General features: G+C 40.2%; 1 protein-coding gene across 1 annotated transcript; it reads left to right on the top strand.

Moving 5' to 3' along the window:
• Positions 1 to 3808: 3808 nt before the first annotated feature.
• On the top strand, positions 3809 to 12854 carry MAL2 (mal, T cell differentiation protein 2; the record flags this gene model as incomplete). The annotated part of the gene is made up of 4 exons (XM_082296290.1): positions 3809 to 3943; positions 6050 to 6220; positions 10234 to 10392; positions 12774 to 12854. 4 exons carry the CDS (start codon positions 3809 to 3811, stop codon positions 12852 to 12854), a joined length of 546 nt encoding a protein of 181 aa, XP_082152416.1.
• Between the last annotated feature and the right edge of the window lie 6011 nt (positions 12855 to 18865).

The raw sequence follows: 18865 nt of genomic DNA on the forward strand, positions 1-18865 counted from the left end.
CTCCGTGCCAGCCTCCCAGCTGTGTGGTACCTGTGTGAAGAGACCCTCAACACCCCTAACCAGTCAGCTAAGGATTCCCTGCTTTAAAGTAAAGCTCCCTGAGAGCTAAAGTAGCCAAAGTACAGCTCTGGGCACAGAAGACACTTCTGCAGGAAGAAGCGATATCCAGAGTACCACTACAGCCTTATGAGCTAGCCAGAAATCACTGCTGAGAGCAGCTCTGACACTGCTTTAAGTTACTCCAGGGACTGGTTTGGTAACCAGCCATCCCTGGGACTGGTGGATCAAACAGGTGGCACATTTATCTTCACCTCCTCTCCTCAGCACACATCCCAAGCTCAGTTTAACTGGATGAAATGAGAGATTTCAACAGTTGTTTTTCCCTTAGTGTAATGATGCAAAAAGGGGCAGCATGCATTCACAAGCCTGGCCCCACCTGTTAAAATTAAAACTGTTGCACTGCCTCCCAAGAAATCTCAACAATGTAGTGGTATTTGAACACTAATTCATAATATGCATAGGTCCAACCACAACCCTGAAGTTCTGTTACCACTAAGTAAATACACTACACAAATGACGCTAAAGGCTTTCCTTATCACTCCTCTTATGCAAACCAGTTTTATGCCTATTTAATTTCACTGGCTGAAGGGGAATGACTCCAGAGTTTGTACCAGTATGAGATCAGAATCCTGTATGCAATTTCCAGGAGCATGTTAAATTAATTCATCCATAAACAAAAAGCCAGTTTTACATGATCAGCTCCGGGCTTTCTATTTTTGATATGTAATGAACTATAGGATTAGGAGACTCTGTGTTCCTTCTTAAGAAAGAGCAGCTTTGCAAATCTAAAAGAAATAAAGATGACTTTTGAGGGCAACTTCCTCCAGAACAAGAAGGTAACTGGAAGAAAGAAGCAGTCCTAATACTGTCAGGAAAACCTTGCTTAGCTCCACTCTGGCTTGGGGAAATCTGTGCATAAACAGAGCCACAGGAGAATAGGGTTACTGTCATTTATTTGTTTTGTATTTTCCACTTCTTTGGCCATTTTGGCAGACCGCTCTTGTGCACACTGTAACACAGGACATGAGATTATATCATCATCGTGAGATTATCATCTTCCTGAAGTGCTCCTGATAACATACTCAGATAAGGTGTTAAGGACCATGAATTCCTATATTGGCATTACTTTCACCTATTATTCTGGTATCCTTACTAATATTCAGCTCTTCCAGAAGTATCATGCCATACATCACAAAAGGTAGTCTGAATCTTGCTGCATAGGACTGCTGTGTAAGTAATTTTCATATCCCGTAGGATGTATGTCTATGTTTTTTCAAAATACTAATTTATCTTTTATTATAGCTGACTATAGATTTTTATAACTTACTGCATTTTTCTAATGGTTGGTCACCTGGGGGAGAAGAATTACAGCATTCCAAAAAAGATATTTTAATTTCTATATATATAGAATTAAATCATCAATTATTTTCATAATCTAAAATTGACACCAAGTGGTTTAGTAGTTCTGTGACAATGCCACCTTTACATTAGGCTGCCATAAGCATTAGAACACAAAGGGGAAAGAGCTTTTTATAGCCATTTAAGAGCAGTTTTTAGTCCTTGTGGTTGTATAGACAGACCTTCCTACACACAGTGAATCAATATACCTCTGTCTACTTGTTGACTCTGGTGGACTTGGAGCTGCATCATTAGTTTACCTTGTAACATGCCAAGATGCAATTAGTTACATAAAAATGCTATTAAAAAGCAGTCTAAGACAAACATGTGCTTTTGCGTGGAAACATAAAAATGCAATCCTGACACTAATCTCTTAAAGAATCCAGTTCTTTAAAGATTCAAACAGTACATGAATCAGTATAAAAGCAATTCCACATGGAACTGTAGTGCATCTTGCCTGAACACAGCAAAAATAATTTAAACAGCCACCTCCATGCACATGATTAGGATTTAGGAAAAAGCACTGCCAAAATCTACTCACTATATCTATACCTATTTATGAAAGTGAAATTTAGACTTTCTGTGAAAACCTACTAAAATTCAAGAAATTAAGTGCTATAAAGGAATGTGCAAGTAAAAAGAAATGGTATGTACAAGCAAGAAAAAGTGTCTGCACATGGTATGCAATCATTAGTAAAATCCAGTACTGCTGGAGTTCATACAGATGAACTGTGCAGATGGGTAATAACACTGGAAATGTTTATGACCAAGTATTATTTATACTTCATGTAAGGTAAGTGCAATCACATTTCTTGTTCTGAATCATAAACTAATCAACCCTGTTTTGTACCCAGTCCACTCAGACTTCTCCCTCTGCAGGGCAGTCTCAATAGATTTAGGGTCAGACTGAAATTAATTGGACATATGGTCTCCAAAATGCAACCCCAAGAATAAACCCCCTACACCTAATCACTTAGGCATAAGTCTGAACCCCATTCATTTCTAAAACACACCCAAACTGGGTCCTGTAGGCATGCACTTCTGCCTACAAAGACTGGAGTCTTTGCCTGATGATAAAAGGATGGGACACAAGGTTTACTTTTAAAATAGGTCTAGAGGAAAAAAGTATTATCTCATTGGATAACTGATGGGGTAAGGCACTCAGAAAAGAGGAGAGGCTGGGCTTAATGCCTTCTTCAGCCTAATGGGGATTCATCTCCTCCTTAAGAGGAGATTCATCTCCTCCACATCGCCTCCTTAAGAGTACAAGAAGCATCCAGATACAAGAGGCATAGGGATGAAGACAGAGCACAACAAAGAATGCAAACTCTTGCTTCTTCCTCCTTTAGAAGACATGATTTCAAAGCCAAGCAGTTATTACTGCATTTTTAAAGCATCACAAACCTATTTATGTACAGAATAGTACGGCAGAAACACAGATGAGTCCTGTTTTATGGAGCCAGCTGCTCTCCACCTAGGGCTTGGATTGGGGTGGGGAAGACAGGCATCTCAGGCTGTGGCATTTCTTGTAATCACGAAAGCATATCTGAGAAACATCATGCATCTAAAAATAAAGGAATATAGTCTTAATGCCCAAGCTACTTCAACTTCCAGAGCAGCTACACACACTTGCATGAAACCTTCTTAAAATGTAATCTCTAAAGTCGCAGCTGTATGTGTGGAGGACAAACACCCAGAAACACTGCATGGGATAACACTGAGTGAAACTCGGTCTTGGTCTTCCCAGAGACAGGATATCCTGTCCTAAGTCACAATGGGAGAAATAAGAGAGAAATAAGAAATATTATAAGTGGTCTGGTGAACATGTACCTTTTTCTACACTGAACTTTTACAAACATTTTCTATTACTCTTAAGCAGTTGTGCACAGTTGAAAGTTGAGCTAGACTGAACAAAAAGAAGACACAAATGAAATGTTTTCAATATTTTGAATGGACAACCTCGTCGGCTCCTTTAAAAAAACAAAAAGTGCAACCACGCAATTTCGAAGCCCCAAATATCTGTAACCAGAAATAACAAGCTTTTGCAAACCGGCATTAGGAAATCACGCCCCGAGTCTGGCTGGCCTGATTCAGGACTCATGAATGCGGAGCGCCGCGCTGCTGGGGAAGCCGAGAGGCAGGGGCCGGACCCGGCCCAGCTCCAGCTCCGGTGCCCGGCACGGCGGGGCACCCGCCCGGCCCCGGGCGAGGCGCGGCGGCTGCGGGGCGGGGCCGGGCCGGGCCGGGCCGGGGGAGGCGCGGACCGCCCCGCCCGCACCTGCGCCCGCCCTCGCCACCGCCTCCTCGCCCACCTGGCCGCGCTCGGCACAGCAGCCGCCGCCGCAGCAACATGCTGCCCAGGGGAGCCTCGTCCATGCCGCCGCCTCCCAACCCCGCTCCCTACTTCCCGCCTCCGCGGGTCACGCTGCCCTCTGGCATGGAGATCCTGCGCACCTTCTCGGGAGCCGTCATCTTCCTGGAGATCGTGAGTGAGAGGGGGCCGGGGTGGGGAGCGGCCGCGGGCCTGCCCGCGCTACTCACCTGCCATTTTGTGAGCGGGGCAGGTGTGGGGGCCGGGCCGGGGCTCCGCGGGAGCGGCAGCGGGACCGGCCCCGCGCCCTCCGGCCGCCCCGGTTCGCTCCCCTCGGGCCGGGACCGCGGGTGGGTTTCCCGGGGCTGTTTGAGTTGTCGAGGGCTTTGAGCCACGCTCTGCCCCCGACCCAAAAAGGCACCACGGAGAGTTACACCAGGTTTCGACTGTGCGCGTGTTACGCGTCCTCTGTAAACTCCTACGAGTATGTTCAATGTCATGTGTGTTAGACCTCGCTGGTGTACGCAGGGCTGAGGACCTTTGAGCTGAGGTTGGGTATGAAGCTCTGCAGTGCCACTGATTAGTGGGAGATAAGAAACAACAACAAAAAAGGTTTGGTAGAACTAGTCTGATTTTGGTGGCTTTTTTTTTCTTTTTTTAGTAGTCAGAGCAGAATACTGCTTGGGTCCCAGCCTGTGAGCTGGATCCCACCCCAGAAACTGTAAAACTGTACTTGAGAAAGAAACTCGAAACACAAATCTGGGCACTAAATCAGGCCCAGAGTCAGTAGGGACAAAAGGTTAATTTAGTTGGCCAACCAACTGTACATCTGACAGCCAAGCTGAAGTAGACAGGTGTAATGTGAAGGAAGTAGCACAACAATGGGTGCTGAGATTAGCAGTCTCTACAGTACAGTTCTAAATTTATTTTTAAGGAACCCTGCAAGTTTGCACATTCAGGATACTGAAAACATTTCATGTGTCCCTGTTTTTTGTTTAACAGACACTTTCTGCTATCCCTTTTGCTTCCTCACTGCCCATCACTCTCTGGTCACCAAGTAAAAGGCTTGCACCTGCAGCTTGTGAAACTAGAGAAAGTTTGGTTCTTCACAGATTCTAAAAAAGGAACCCTAGAGAACAACTTGAACACTAATACATAAACCCATGGGAGCTTTGAACTGAGACTAGCAATGCATCTTTACATATGTGCTGCTGCAGTGTAACGCCAGAGAGGAGCCAACTAATTTTATAGCAGGCATCTTTTGAAAGGTATCTCTTATCCAACCTTGATACAAAAGAAAATTCTCTGAATCTGAAAATGTAACCTCTGACTTCCTGGTTGTAAATGTGTAGAATTTAAACAGGAAAGAACTAACTTTTTTGGAAATTGATTTTAGTTGTCGCTATTCAGCAGCTTGGATTATGAAGTTAAATTATTCTGTAATAAACAAACATACGTAGATGACAATTGTGATTCACCCCATTTATCCTTTTTTATTAAGAGGCAAGATTTGCAGGAAGAAATAGTACTGTTCCTTAGGCCAAGAGTTGATTAAACCAGGGAAGTCTTAGAGTACATAAATTCTCCATCAGGCCATCCCTAGCACAGTGTCCCTACCACTCATTTGCTGTGAACAGTCTGCTGAAATGAAAATTGGCACTGCTGAATTCTTCTCCAAGTTATGATGATTCTGGAAAGCTGTACATTTTTCTAGTTTTTACAGCATAGTTTACAACTCACCTTATTCTGTATTCTAGTTTTCTCTTTCACTTTATTGGTTTGTGTCCTCTTTCAGCTTGGTATTACAAATACATTGAAAAATGGGTGTCGTTTCATCTCCTTTCTGTATCTCATCTGATTAGGACTACAAAACTAAACAGTACAAGATTGAATCCAAATCTGAAGTACATCCTTTTTGTGCTAACTTGTGTGTATAGAAAAAGATTTATGTGTGTGTGAACCATGTTTTCACATTTCCTGTATTTTGCTCAAAATTAGAGTAAGGCTAAAATTTTCAGCAGCAGCACACAAGTCACCTGGGTTTGTATTTTAAGACTATTTTAAGAGCTTTTAGGAATTTCAGAGTGGCTTTGTCTTTTCTCCGCTTAGTGCCTATCATTTCTGAGAGAAGGACTTGGGCTCTCTGAGTACTTTTGAAGTGTCTCCTTTTGGTTCCTAAGAGTCGTTTGATTATGTGTAACATGTGATATCAGTTCTTAGGCAGAAAGGACTGAGTAAAAGTTATCTCTCAGTTTATTCTCTGTATTCCTTTCCTTGCAGCTGTTTGGAACAATAGTCTGGATTTTGGTTGCCTCTACCCGAGTTCCGCTGCCACTGCTGCAGGGATGGGTAATGTTTGTGGCGGTGACTGCATGGTTCCTCTCCATTGTGTTCCTCTCTGTGTTCCTCTTTGGTTATGCAAATAGAATTGCTGTCAACTGGAACCAGGCGGTAAGATTTTTTCTTTATTTAAGGATTGCCTTTGTTTTATAAACTGAAAATGATTTAATGAGAAGTGTTGATCCCAAGTCTTAACACCTGGCCTTCTGTTTTAGCACAAAGCTTTTCAAACAGAGGAATTCAAAACTGGAAAAAGAAAGAATAGGGTTACAGAGGTGACAGAGGAAATCCAGGACCTGTTTTATGATGGAGGCTGAAGGAGCTTTTGAAGCTGTTTGAAGGAGTACGCTTGTCCTGAGCACATAAAATGCGTGAGCAGCAGGAAGGGGACTAGTTAAACAAGGCGTGACAACAAATTGGTTTAAATGGCCAGAAATTACTGTGAACTGGAAATCAGAAAATACTTTCTGGCTATTAGAGAAGTGGTAGTAACACCTTGTGCATAATGGGATGTAGAAAGATACATTTAATATTGTAAAGGAAAGGATGCATTTATGATCATACTGTGTGATGTGGTTGTCTGAGATAGCACAGACTGGACTTCAGCAGCCCTCCAGTCCCCTCCAGTTCCTAAGAAATCTACTGGTGACTTTTGGGTCAATTGCTCAAAGCTAGGGCAGCAATGGTGAATGGCTGTTAGACCTTAGGTGGTGAAAGACAGAACAACCTGCAGTATGATATAGCTTAACGTCTTAGTAGGAGACGTAACATCTTCATCTTTCTTAGAGGAAGCTTCGTGAGACTACAGATATAATTATTCTTTGCTGAGCATTTCATTTTGAAGACAAAGCCTGAATCTTGCTGTAATTGATTGTTATTGCTTGTGCCAGTAGTTCTCAACGGCTGTAGCTTCCTGTTAAAAAAAGGAAGTTGTTTGTATTACTTTTTGCCAACCACATTGATTCCTCAGGTTATTGACTGGTAATTAACATGCTCCTTTGTTGTCATGAATAGTTTTTTACTTTGAGTTTTTAGTACTCAAGTAGTTGAGCATGAGATGATATCACACTCTCTTATATTACTGGAAGTGAATAATAAGAGGTGGCAAAGCTTTGATCAGAATTCATAATTAAAAAAAAAATTCCTCCAAAAGGACTGCAACTTCTAAACTACTGAAGTCTGTCTGTCTGTAACTGCTGATCACCTTCACCTTCTTCCTGTGCAGCTTAGTTTTCCTATTGGCACTTTCCTTGATCATAGCTGGAATTGCATGCTTCAGTATAAACATCTGTAGAGATTTATCTGTTCAGGCAATTCACGGACAGGCCCTTAAAAGTTCCTTAAAGCAAATCATAAAACTTCATGAGTTTGGAGCTCTGATAATTTCAAAGCCCATCAGTGCTAACAGACTGGATTCTATTAAAAACAAACTTTATCACTTTGATAGTGAATAAACATACATGCAGCATCAGCTTTCCAGCACAATACAGGCAGTAATTAAGCTAATAATCAGTTACAATCACAGAGGCCTTTACAGGGATTTATGCTGCAACATCCTCACAAATTATGATGCAACAAAGCCCTTGAGCATGTGCATAAGTAAAGTAAATTAATAGTGTCCTGGGTTTCATTGAAACTGTTTGCCAGTTTACAATCATGCATCTATTTAAGAGTTGTTGGATAAGGACAAAGCCTTTTATAGATTGAAAATGCTATACAAATTTCATCTTATAACAATTGTGTGTGTGTTACACATTGGCTACTTGATACTGTCAGTGATTTGTTGTACTGTTAATTTTGTCCCCTTGTATATAATAAATTGCTGGAAAATTTTCTGTGTCAGGAAATGGATACATGACTTGTATAAAAACTGCATCTGTAATTTCATCTAAAAAGCTGTCATAACTCAGTCAACATCTTAAAAAAATGCAGAGGGAATCCTTTTATTTCTAACTTGGTAGCTGAAACCCAGCCCCTTCCAGCTGTCAACAAAAATAAGAGAAGACACTTTACCACTATTTTCAGGTACCCAAATGTTTTGTAACTTGTTGGCAGTAAAGTCTTTAGCAGGACTTCGCAAGTAGGGGTTTTTTTACCTTCTCTTGCAAATAAGTAATTAATTACTGCAAACACTAAAACTGTTTTTGTTACTATAAATGCAGTCCTGCATTTAGTAATACCTTTAGTATACTTGTAAGTGTATCTGCTAATACTAATAGAGATATTTAAAAAATGATATGGTATACAGTGGAAAAGATGGACCTTATGGAGCTCCATCACTCAGTACATCAGTGTATTAAACCTGATGGTTGACTGTACTGCCCTTTACAGCCTGACTCACAACACACTCATTTGCAAAACTAGATGTGAACTAACTTACCATGCTGCTCTGATAATGTTTTGCATACACTTTTGTTGAGGTTTCAATGATTATACAAGTGTGGAGGCAAGGAAGAGTTAGGCACTATGATAACAATTAGTAAAACCCAAAAATAGTCCCTCATAAGATCTTGGGGTTTTTGGTCACAGAAACCATAGCCACGTAAATGTGAAACCTTACTGATGCTACAGAGCTTCACTATAATTACTGCCAGGAGAAGGAAGTTAGAGGGCTTGGCAGTAGACTGAAGGAAATGAAAAAGTGTTTCCTGAAAAATATCTCTCCTGTATGCAGTCGGTCCTGATCTAAGTGGAATGGGGAACTGCAGTAGCAGCTTATAACTTACCAAAACTGACTAGGGAGATGTGATTTAAGTAGCTTCAGCTGTGACCAAATATGGAACAAGTAATAAGTTTGAAAAGAAAGTTCTTTCCATTAAAAGGAAATCTCACATCTATGAAGAAACTGCATTTCCCTGTCCAGAGAAATGCAGCACACTCACTTTGCTCTCAGGCAGGCAGTATATAAGGGTGTCACACAGTGGTTTCTAGTGTGGGCAAGTGCTGTCTGCTGGACACACATAAAGTATCCTGGGTTCTCACTCCAGGCATACTGGTAGTCCTTTGCACTCAAGTGAAGTTAAAGTTCATAAAGGATTCATTACTACTGGAGTTAGCCTGCATATCATAGATATCATCAAAAAGCGTACATATACTTGTGTATATTTTTTAAACTGTGTCTGTGGCTTTTGCAGACTTTCACAGGTATAGGCACAAAGTATGGATCAAGAATTGAGTGCAGTGCAAATATCAGCTTTTCAGACTGAATAACAGAAGGAGATGTTGGGAGAATACTTTAGACATTTTAAAACTGTACTGGAACATGCCTTAGATCTTGCTGCTGGAACACTGGACTCTGAAATAGGACCTGCAAAGGCACCAGACCTTTTTTATGTGTGTCAGTAATGGAACGCAGAAATGAGAGTTAGGAATTTAAACCTTTTGTTCAGTTAGCATTCATCATAGAGGAGGGAATTGCCTAGAGAGGGCCAGGAGAGAAGCATATTTGAAGTAAATCCTAAAACCTGTCCTCTCAAGCCTTGGACATTTTATTCCACAGTGTCATGAAGAACTGTCAAGTTACTGACTGTTGGGTAGAGCCAAGTCAGAGAGAGTTGTGGATATACCTCAATTCTTGGATCTCATTGTATTGGGAAGTTGGACATTTCAGCTATGTCAAAGCTGAGGTGTTTCTGGGCATTTAGAAAAGCAAAATTTAAGCATGGAGGGAAGATATTTGAAGCTTTGTTTACAGCTGAGAAGGGACTTACGGGACTGCAAGATTGTATTGTACTGCTTGAACTGTGATAAAGTTGGCCTGTATACGTCGTCTTTTTTATCTGTCTGAAGGGAGACTTCTGTAAACTCCAGTAACTTTAAGGTGGTCTAAAATGTCAGCATGTGTACATAAAGAGGAGCATGTGCCTCTTAATTTGAAAGAATATAAAGTTTGGGGAGAGGGAGAGCTGCCCTTTATCACTACTAATGTTAGTGAGTTGCTTATAATTGCAAGAAGCTGTGAAAACATGTCCAGGTTAAGCTCTCAGATGGATTTAACACTGCTTATCTAAAGTTAGTGTTATCAGTTCTTGTTTCATGTTTCAGTGTTGGATTTCATTTGTACTGAGATGAGAAGAATTAGATACATATTGGAGCCCAGACTGATCCTGTTGTTTGCTTTTTAGGATTTTATTTTCCATGGGGCTACTTTTGTCTTTTATTTTGGAGCATTTCTTCTGCAAGCAGCAACTACATCTCTGCATCACTTACCCCGCAAATTCAACTCCACCACACAAGAGAGTATTCTAAGTGGTCGTGAATATAACATAAGCATAGCAGCCTCGGTATGTGTTTCATATATTTGTATCAGGGGAACCGAAGTCTGTAGCAAGCACTTGTAGCCTGCCATTCAACTTGGGAATTTAACAGCACACTGGAATAGAAAGAGGAGCTGTGAGAGAAAGAATTGCCTTTGAGAGCAGCAAATAGTACCTAACAGCAACATGCAAAAATATTGTATAAGCTAATGCTAATGTGATAGCTACTTTTCAGTATAGTGTAGAGTTGCTACTCTTCACTGTAGCATTTTAAATATATGATCACTACACTTACAATTTTTAGACAAGGTATTTTGTAAAACAGTTTTGATTATTCGAAGAAAAAGATAACAACTGAGCCTTTAGCAGAGGATGAGGTATGAAATTCACACCAGTGCTCAGAACTTTAGTTGCCTTTTTTATACCATTTAGATAGTCCTGAACATGCCATGGAGATAAAAAAATTTGGACTAGGTCTTTGTGAAGCTCCACATGCGCACTTACTACATCAGACATAAAAGTCGTCTGTCAGAACCCTTCTGTCTCATTGCAATTATTAGAGTGCTTTTCTTGATAGCCTAAGCTCAGAATGCATTTTTGTCACTGTAGTTGCATCATCACTGAATCAATGTATTTGGTGATGTGGGTGTGCATAGCTGAATCAGAAAATATACCAGGCTTTAGTTTTCATCCTGGCTGGACTCTTCAGGGCCGAGTAGAGGTGTGGCAGGTAGGCTTAAGTTAAAGAACTGAAACCACTGCTCTTAATTTTTTGTTCCGTCCGGAGACTTGCCTACCAGGGAACTGTGTATATTTATTAAGCTTCTAAACCCTCTGTGGTTATCTGTTGTCCTTAAAACTCTGTGCACCATAAATTTTGCACAGTAAGCACCTTCAGTTCATCTTAAAATAAAAACAGATGACTGTAAGGTGTAAGGTTAACATTCTGTCTGCAGGAGCAGAATAGAAAGGAGAAGCCTTTTGCTTTGGCAAGCCAGTCCCTGAAGAGGTGAAGTGGGCATGTCAGTGTCCCAAGGCCAGAGTTCCTCACGTCACCCACCTGCCAGTAACACACTCAAGCACATCTGATTCCCTGGGTGGCCATGTGGCACAAGGACAGAGGTGGTGTCCCAGCTGTGCCTGAACTAAAGGAGGTTCTTTATCCTAAGCAAATATCTCAAATTCTACCCTTAAGTGTACCTTTAGTGTGTTCAGATCCCACTGAATACATGGTCACTTGAGTCATTTTGTCTGACAACAGAATACTGGGCACTCCAAGAAGCCATTCTCTGCTTAGATACTATTTTTTTTAAGGGAGAATTCAGTTCTTCAAGCCCCTCAAATCCCTGTCAAGACAGGGGAGGAGAAGACTCTTTTGTAACTTGCCTCAGTATCTTAATTAAGAGATGCTGGAAAGCAGTGAATAAGATAAATGTAGTCTCTAGCGTCTTTTCAGGTTTTTTTGCAAAAGTGTATATTTAGGAAGTCAAAACATACAGAAAATTTTTTTTTTAAATCTTTTAAGTACTTCATTTCAACAGTCCTGTGAGCTACATGACAAAAAGAAGAAAGGTTGCTAACATTCTGTCTTTTAGAATTACTTTTATATACCATGATTAGAAATACATGTATGTTCATTTTTTACAGATGATGGTTCTATGTAGCATTTATTCAAAACTTTAATTAGTCAAATTAACACTTGTATGTAAAGCAAAGGATGATTGAATTAGTATATTAGGAGAGGCAGAATTCATTGTTAGCACTGGACAATCTGAGAAATGTTTTTTCAGAAATTCAGTTTCTCATTTCTTCTGTCCAGTGTACATTACATACTTGCTTTCATTGTGGCACGATTGAAATCCATCCAGTTCAGTTCTTGAGCAAGAGCAACTTCCCTGGCATTCCTTGGGAAGTTGTTTTAAAGGCTGGATATCTGGTCAAGGAGGCCAGCTGTGGAGTTGTTTCTGTATTCCTGCAAGTAAAAGAGTTCTGCTGGTTAGAGGGATGTCTATTTTGATGTTTGCTGGGGTAAAGGCACTCAGCTGGAAACATCTGAGATTGATGTTTGATCAGTCTAGATAAGAGAACACAGTGTACATACACCTGTTTACTTTGTACTGTAACTTATACAGAAGTTCTATTTCATATTCTATTTCTAAATGTCTGCTGAAGTAAGCAAGTGAAAAGTAGTCACATGAGGTATTAGTAAAATGGGGTTATAACAGAGAACTTCCTGAGAAAACTTCAGAGGATCCCAAACCTAACTTTACCTTATTAAGCATTTTGGTTGGGGGAAGTGCCTTTTGAATCACTTGTCTTCCTATATTCATTTAGAATAGAAAAATATTGTAGAACAATATGTGTGATTCACTTTTTTCTTCTTTTTTTTTTCTCTGCTCCTCCTCTAGATTTTTGCCTTTGCAACAGCTGTTTGTTATGGTTGCAGCACAGCCCTGGCATTAAGGAGATGGAGGCTAAATAACAGTTGAAGAGAGGTTAATACCCACGTGTTCCACTTCAGATCAAATTAAGTGCTACTTGTCTGTTTTACTGTAATTTAATTCCAAAAAGACTTCTTTTTTTCCTTTTTAAAATTTGTTCTAAATGCAAGTAACCCCTAATCAGGATTTCCTCAACAGAAAACAGGTTTCCATCTCTTCCCTTTCTAATATTTACTTCCACTGTGTACACATTGTAAGTGTACTTATTGTAGGGTATTAGAGAGTTTAGGAATAAACTAAAAGAGGTATGTCATTACAGACAACAGAATTCCAGTGCTACACCAGAAGAGGAAGAAAACGGAAACTAAGCCAAGATGTTAACTGCACAGGCAGCTAAAAATCTCCCCCCTTGTTAAATCTTGGGATTAAATGCTTTGCAGCATTACAGTGCACTCCACACAGGTAGAGCCTTGAGGCTCCTGGTAGAGTCATGGGTGTTCTGTGTGCTGCCCTTTGCATGATCAGAACCCAAGCTGACTTTGAAATTCCAACTTAGTATATATATATATATATATATGTTATTAACTTTGATGTACAGAGAAAGTATTTTAAAAAACCATCCAGTGAAATCTTTTTATACTCTCTTATAGCTATGTCTAGCTAGGGTCACCTGATCCTTAAAGCTTACTATGTTCCATACTAGATGAAAACTGGGACTGTCAATCAGTAGTTTGTTAGTTTAAGGAATTTAGCTTAATCAGATCTATTTATACTACAAAACAAAGCAGTGCATTTGTGTTGTGTGTGTATATACATGGTATGTTTTTGTTTAACAGGAATTTTTGCACTGTTTAACTTAGTTGGACTACAGCTTTGTTCTTGCTGCTTCAAGTGCTGCATTTGTTAGGTATTATGTGAGTCAATATAATTTGAATGGAATGTTACCAAATAGTGAATAATGTCTGACCTCAATTCTTGTACTGTGTTATTTGTTGCATTCTAAACCTGCAGTGTTGTAAAGGTGTTTTTATTTGGACAGATGCCTGTGCAACCTCTTACTGAAATCAGTGGAATGCAAAGCAGTCCGCCCACTATGGAGTTTGCTTTTCGCATGAATGATGTTTAATTGAGTCTTTCTTGAATATCCTGGTGTATGATGACATGTGATATTATATATAGAAAATTGATTTAGCAAAACGAAATGATAGCTCCCTGACACTCATGTCATTTTGCACATGGTGAAGCTTTTTGTTATTTTGCTAGTAAATAATTTTTGCTTTTGTGAATAGTGCCAAAAAGATAAGCTGGGACAATAAAAGCTCCCTGTCATTTGTAAAACAACTTGTTCACTACATCTTGCCAGTGCACCTGATTATTCTGCAGAGACCAGCAGTGGTTGTGTAAGGGGAAACAGGATTTCCTTCATTCCCAAGCCACTCTCTTCTCCTTGAGCCAACAAAGGTGTCTGCCATGGAGGTTACTTTATCAAACTTGTCAGGTACAAGGATCTCTGAGGGGCACCCACCCTCAGCAGTGCCCTGCTGACCCAGGGCAGATTCTTGTGAGTTACACAGCAGTGAGCAGCACCCTTCTGACTATGGAACCACTCAGTTGTCCTGAATTACAACAGTGGGATGTTGTCATATATCTGTTTCCTGAAAGTTTTTTCAAATCTTGCAAAGCTTTTGTACTCTGGCTGATTTTTGTCCCACCTAATTCTCTGATTGCATTGAAACTTTTTGTGAACATTTTATCTAGAGCCATATACTTTTAAAAATACTTTGTATTGTATAAAATACATTTACACTGGAGTGTATGGATGAAAGTATATAACAAAGACTTACGCTAAGCAGCATTAAAATTACTTAATATATTTATGGCAGTAGTCTGGTTACTAATTTTGTCTTTGGAAATTATCAAAAAAACTACCTTGCAACTCTGACTCACCTGATGCTAGACATACAAAATTGAGGCTAAGATTTCATGAGAAGGCACAGTGGCATTTGGGCTAGTTTCATATATATTTTACTAGTTTCACAGCTAGCTTGCCATGTGACACTGCATGAATATTGGTAAGAAGAGTAAAGTCAGTTACAACATTTCAAACAGATGCTGATCTTCGGTTTGGTTTCTCCTGTATCCTGCAACCTGTCTCTGTCCTGCACACCACAGACTGTGCATGCCACAGCTGCAGTGTCTGCAGCCAGCTGTGATCACAGAGGGCAGATCTTAATGTTTTGCCTTTTGTATGTATGAATCCCACATATGGAGTCAATTAAAGAGCTGTCCAGCCTTAGTTGGCATTTGTATCTAACCACCCAAGTTCAAACCTGAGGTGTAAGACTCATGATTGGTGAGTGCTATTCAAGGTTCTTAATCTACTCGTGGAAGTCCAGATAGCAGAGTGTGGTTAGCATAGCATGGAAACTGTTTGCAGAGTGAGGAAAGTCTGAACTTTCCCTCTTAAGTATCAAAGACAAACAAAGGACAGAGAAGAGATAAAGGTAAAAACTACAGTAATGAAGAACAATTTTCACAGCAAAAATGGAGTGAAAGAATAGAATTTTTATGTTAGTATGGACTGAGTTTTGCTGTACTTTGAGGAAGATCTATGGACAGTCAAACCGGAACATGCAGTTATGCTCTTTCAAATAACAAGGAAAGAAGTCAGTAGTTAATTTTGTATTACATTATACTGGGAGCCAAAAAGGTAGGTGTGACTTAGAAATGGTATGTGCATGCTGTATGTATGCAAATACTGATATGGTAATAATATGTAATCCTTGTGATAGATAGTCCAGGGAAAATGTGCAAGCTGGTTCTAAATAATCTTTCTTCCTTGTAAGAAAATTCCTCCAAGCCTATGACCTTGAAGGACACAAGCTTAGACCTTTCCAAAGAATGGAAGGCATAGGGAGGACACAGGGAGATAATTTATCTCAATTAATTTAAGGTGAAAGGACCAGGATGACAGATGCTAGTGTTTTCATCAAGCATCTCTATTTGATGTGAAGCTGCAGTGCAGCAGTATCTAAGGTACCATGCAGGTATCCCTACTCTTAGAATATATTTCATGGTGTTTTGGATAGCACTGTTTGGTAGCTGCTGGTAAATAAGAAGGAGCCTCAAAGGAGACTTTCCTTCAAAGGGTGCAGAGATAAGAAATGGTTATTGCAGTTATTCTCTTTCTAAAGAGAAATGAAAGAGCACATGTTAGAAAGCTAAAATTTTGTTAAAATTTTGGCAGAAAGTATGCACAGCACATGCTTCCCAGAAGTTCTGACTCTGCTTCTGCCTTGCTGAAGGTCTGGAAATAATCCAAAATTACACAGGTCCTGTAGGATTATTGATCTGCACAGGATCAGTCTGTTCAGATTCTCATGATTTCTCTGGCTGTGTACATTGGTTTATAACCCCTGACATGAGTAACATTTACTGCTGTAAAATGCTGCCTTAAAACAGAGCTGTAAACCACAGCTCTTAAAAGAGAGAGGCAGAACCAGTGACTACACAAACCTGTGCCCTTCATAAAAATAAAAGAAAAACCACTGGATAATCACTAGATCTGTGTCTTCTCTTTCACTTCCAAAACCTGCTGATAATGCTGACTCCCGTTGCACTTCCTCTAATTGTAGTTTTGCATTTGCTTTATAACTTTAAAGGATTTTAACATTCATGATTTCTCCATATGCATTTCAAAAAATGTTAAGAGAGCTTAAAACTCTTAAAATTTGTTTGTTCCATTTTTATCTAGACACTGTGAAATTGGTCTCTGAACAAAAGTGTCCTGATCATTTCATGCTCCTCTTCCAGGCTGTCCAAGTTGTACAGAAAGGCTTCCCAGGTTTTTGTCTAAAGATAACAGTGAACCATCAGTTCTCAGACTGAGATGCAAATAGAACATTGCTCTTGTCAATCTTACAAAAAGAACAACTTGAAAGTGAGAGCATGTTGTCTTTCTTTCTTAGTTGTATTTGTACAATTGGTCATGACACGGTAGTCTTTGTTGAGACACAGAGAAAACCAGAAAGAAAAAAACCAGAAGAAAAAGCAAATCTTACGTACTAAAATTAGTAAACAGCAATGGAAATTTTTTTTTTTTTTTAAGAGGCTGAATTCAGCATGACTGTTCTCTTTTCTTCCACTTTCTTTTGCTCAGTTATGGTGTTTATCTAAACACCCTTTTAACCTGACCAGCTCAGAAATTACTGTATTTATCCTCAAGGTGCTCCTGTAAAGAAGATAAGTGCTATTCCCATTTCACAGGTGGAAAACTTGGACACAGAGACATTGAAAGACAACTTGGTTGCCAGAGGCCTCTCACAGAAGGTCTGAGTGGAGCAGGAAGAGGAAACCTGGCTTGTCAAGTGAGAGTTTCTTGGTGCCTTGCCCAGCAGCCTCTACTGCTGCCCGCTGTGGGCTGGAAGGAAGCACTGTAGTGTGGGTTGTATGTGACCTGACCCCAGTCCTGTCTCTGTCATGGTGGTATTACTCTGGCAATTAGTTACATGGGGTTAAAATGTAGAATGACTGTTTGTGGAGGATTATGAGTCAAAGGCCGGTCTAATGTGCCAAATTGGCATTCCTAGATCAAACATCATAGTGTCTGGGTGTTCGAACAAATTTTGGTTATCCAATTGTAAAATAGACTACATGGAGTTCTGTTTGAGGTGTTGATCTACCTTCTGCATCTTAAGAGAGGATAAAGGTGCTGAGGAATCTGTAGGTTTCAGATGCTCCCTGCTACACAACATGCTTGAGCCCTAAATCCCTGGTGCTAGCAGAATACTACTTGCCTTGAGCCTGCCAGGACACAGCACCTTTCAGTTCAGAAACCTGAGCTACGTATTGGCAACTAACCTGTCAGACTACCTTTCAGGGGAACACAATGATCAAACTAGGTTATGTCTAGGTGTGGTTTTAACATCTTTCTTGCCATGGGATAATTGCAAATGTCGGTAAAGATTCTGGAGATTGTGGACAATATCTTCATGCGCTTATGTCCAGAGTTACTGTGCCTGGCTACAGAGAGGCTCTTAAGCAAGGACTGAACCCTGTGGATCCATACAGGGTTTGATTATGGTTGCAGCATTATTAGCAATCTTAAAAGAATGACTGCAGATTTTAATCTCATCCAAACACCTTTTCCTGGCCATCTCAGCAAGGTGTGGTCTCTGTCATTGGACCAGTGCTGTGACACAAGAAACAGCAGATCAGAACAAACCTGAGAAAAGCATCATTGAGTAGTTTGGGTATGGAAGGGACCTTAAAGGTTCTGCACTCTTGCTGCAGACTGGGACCTCCCACAGTTGTGTTGCCCTGTACAAAGGTGATGGGATTTCCCAGTGATCTGATTGCCTGCTTGAGCAGTTCTGCTTGCAGTGCCCACCAACGACTGGCTTTTAACATCACTTTGTTACAGGTGGTTTGGGTTCAATAAGCTTCACCAAACAAACTAATGAGGCAAAAAGTGTTTTATTTCCATATAAAATGGAAGTGTGGAAGATTTGTCCCACACAAGTATCACAGCCATTTTTCTTCATTATTATTTTTCAAGTGGAAAACATACTGTAGCATAACTTAATAATGTAATTAATGATATCATAGGTCTTACTCCTCACAAACTGCATGGCCTGGAAGTATTTCCAGACTCCTGGGTCCAGGTGAACACCCCAGCTAGGTTGCATCTGTATGTAAGACCTAAAACAGCATCTTCCCTTTTTCCTGCCTCTTTCTCATATTTGGAAAGCAAAAAGAGAGCTGTAGCATGATCTACACAGGCTGAACAACTCAAAAAACTATGTGGTGTATTGGAATATGATTCACTCTTCAGTAGCACTCATGGGCATAGATGGTCTTGAGGTGGTTCCACCAAGATAAAATAAAAGTTACGGAAATAGGGTTGGAGGCTTACCGGATAGAAAAGGAGCATAAGACCTCAGTACTTGGCTACGATTGCTTCCTGTATAAAACCTGGCATTGAATCCAGCCCTTAGCTCCTTAATATACCTGTTTTTCAAATTGTAAATACCTTGGCCTGGGATCTAAAGCCCTGGGGA

This window comes from Coloeus monedula (assembly GCF_965178545.1).
Source record: "Coloeus monedula genome assembly, chromosome: 1".
Classification (NCBI taxonomy): domain Eukaryota; kingdom Metazoa; phylum Chordata; class Aves; order Passeriformes; family Corvidae; genus Coloeus; species Coloeus monedula.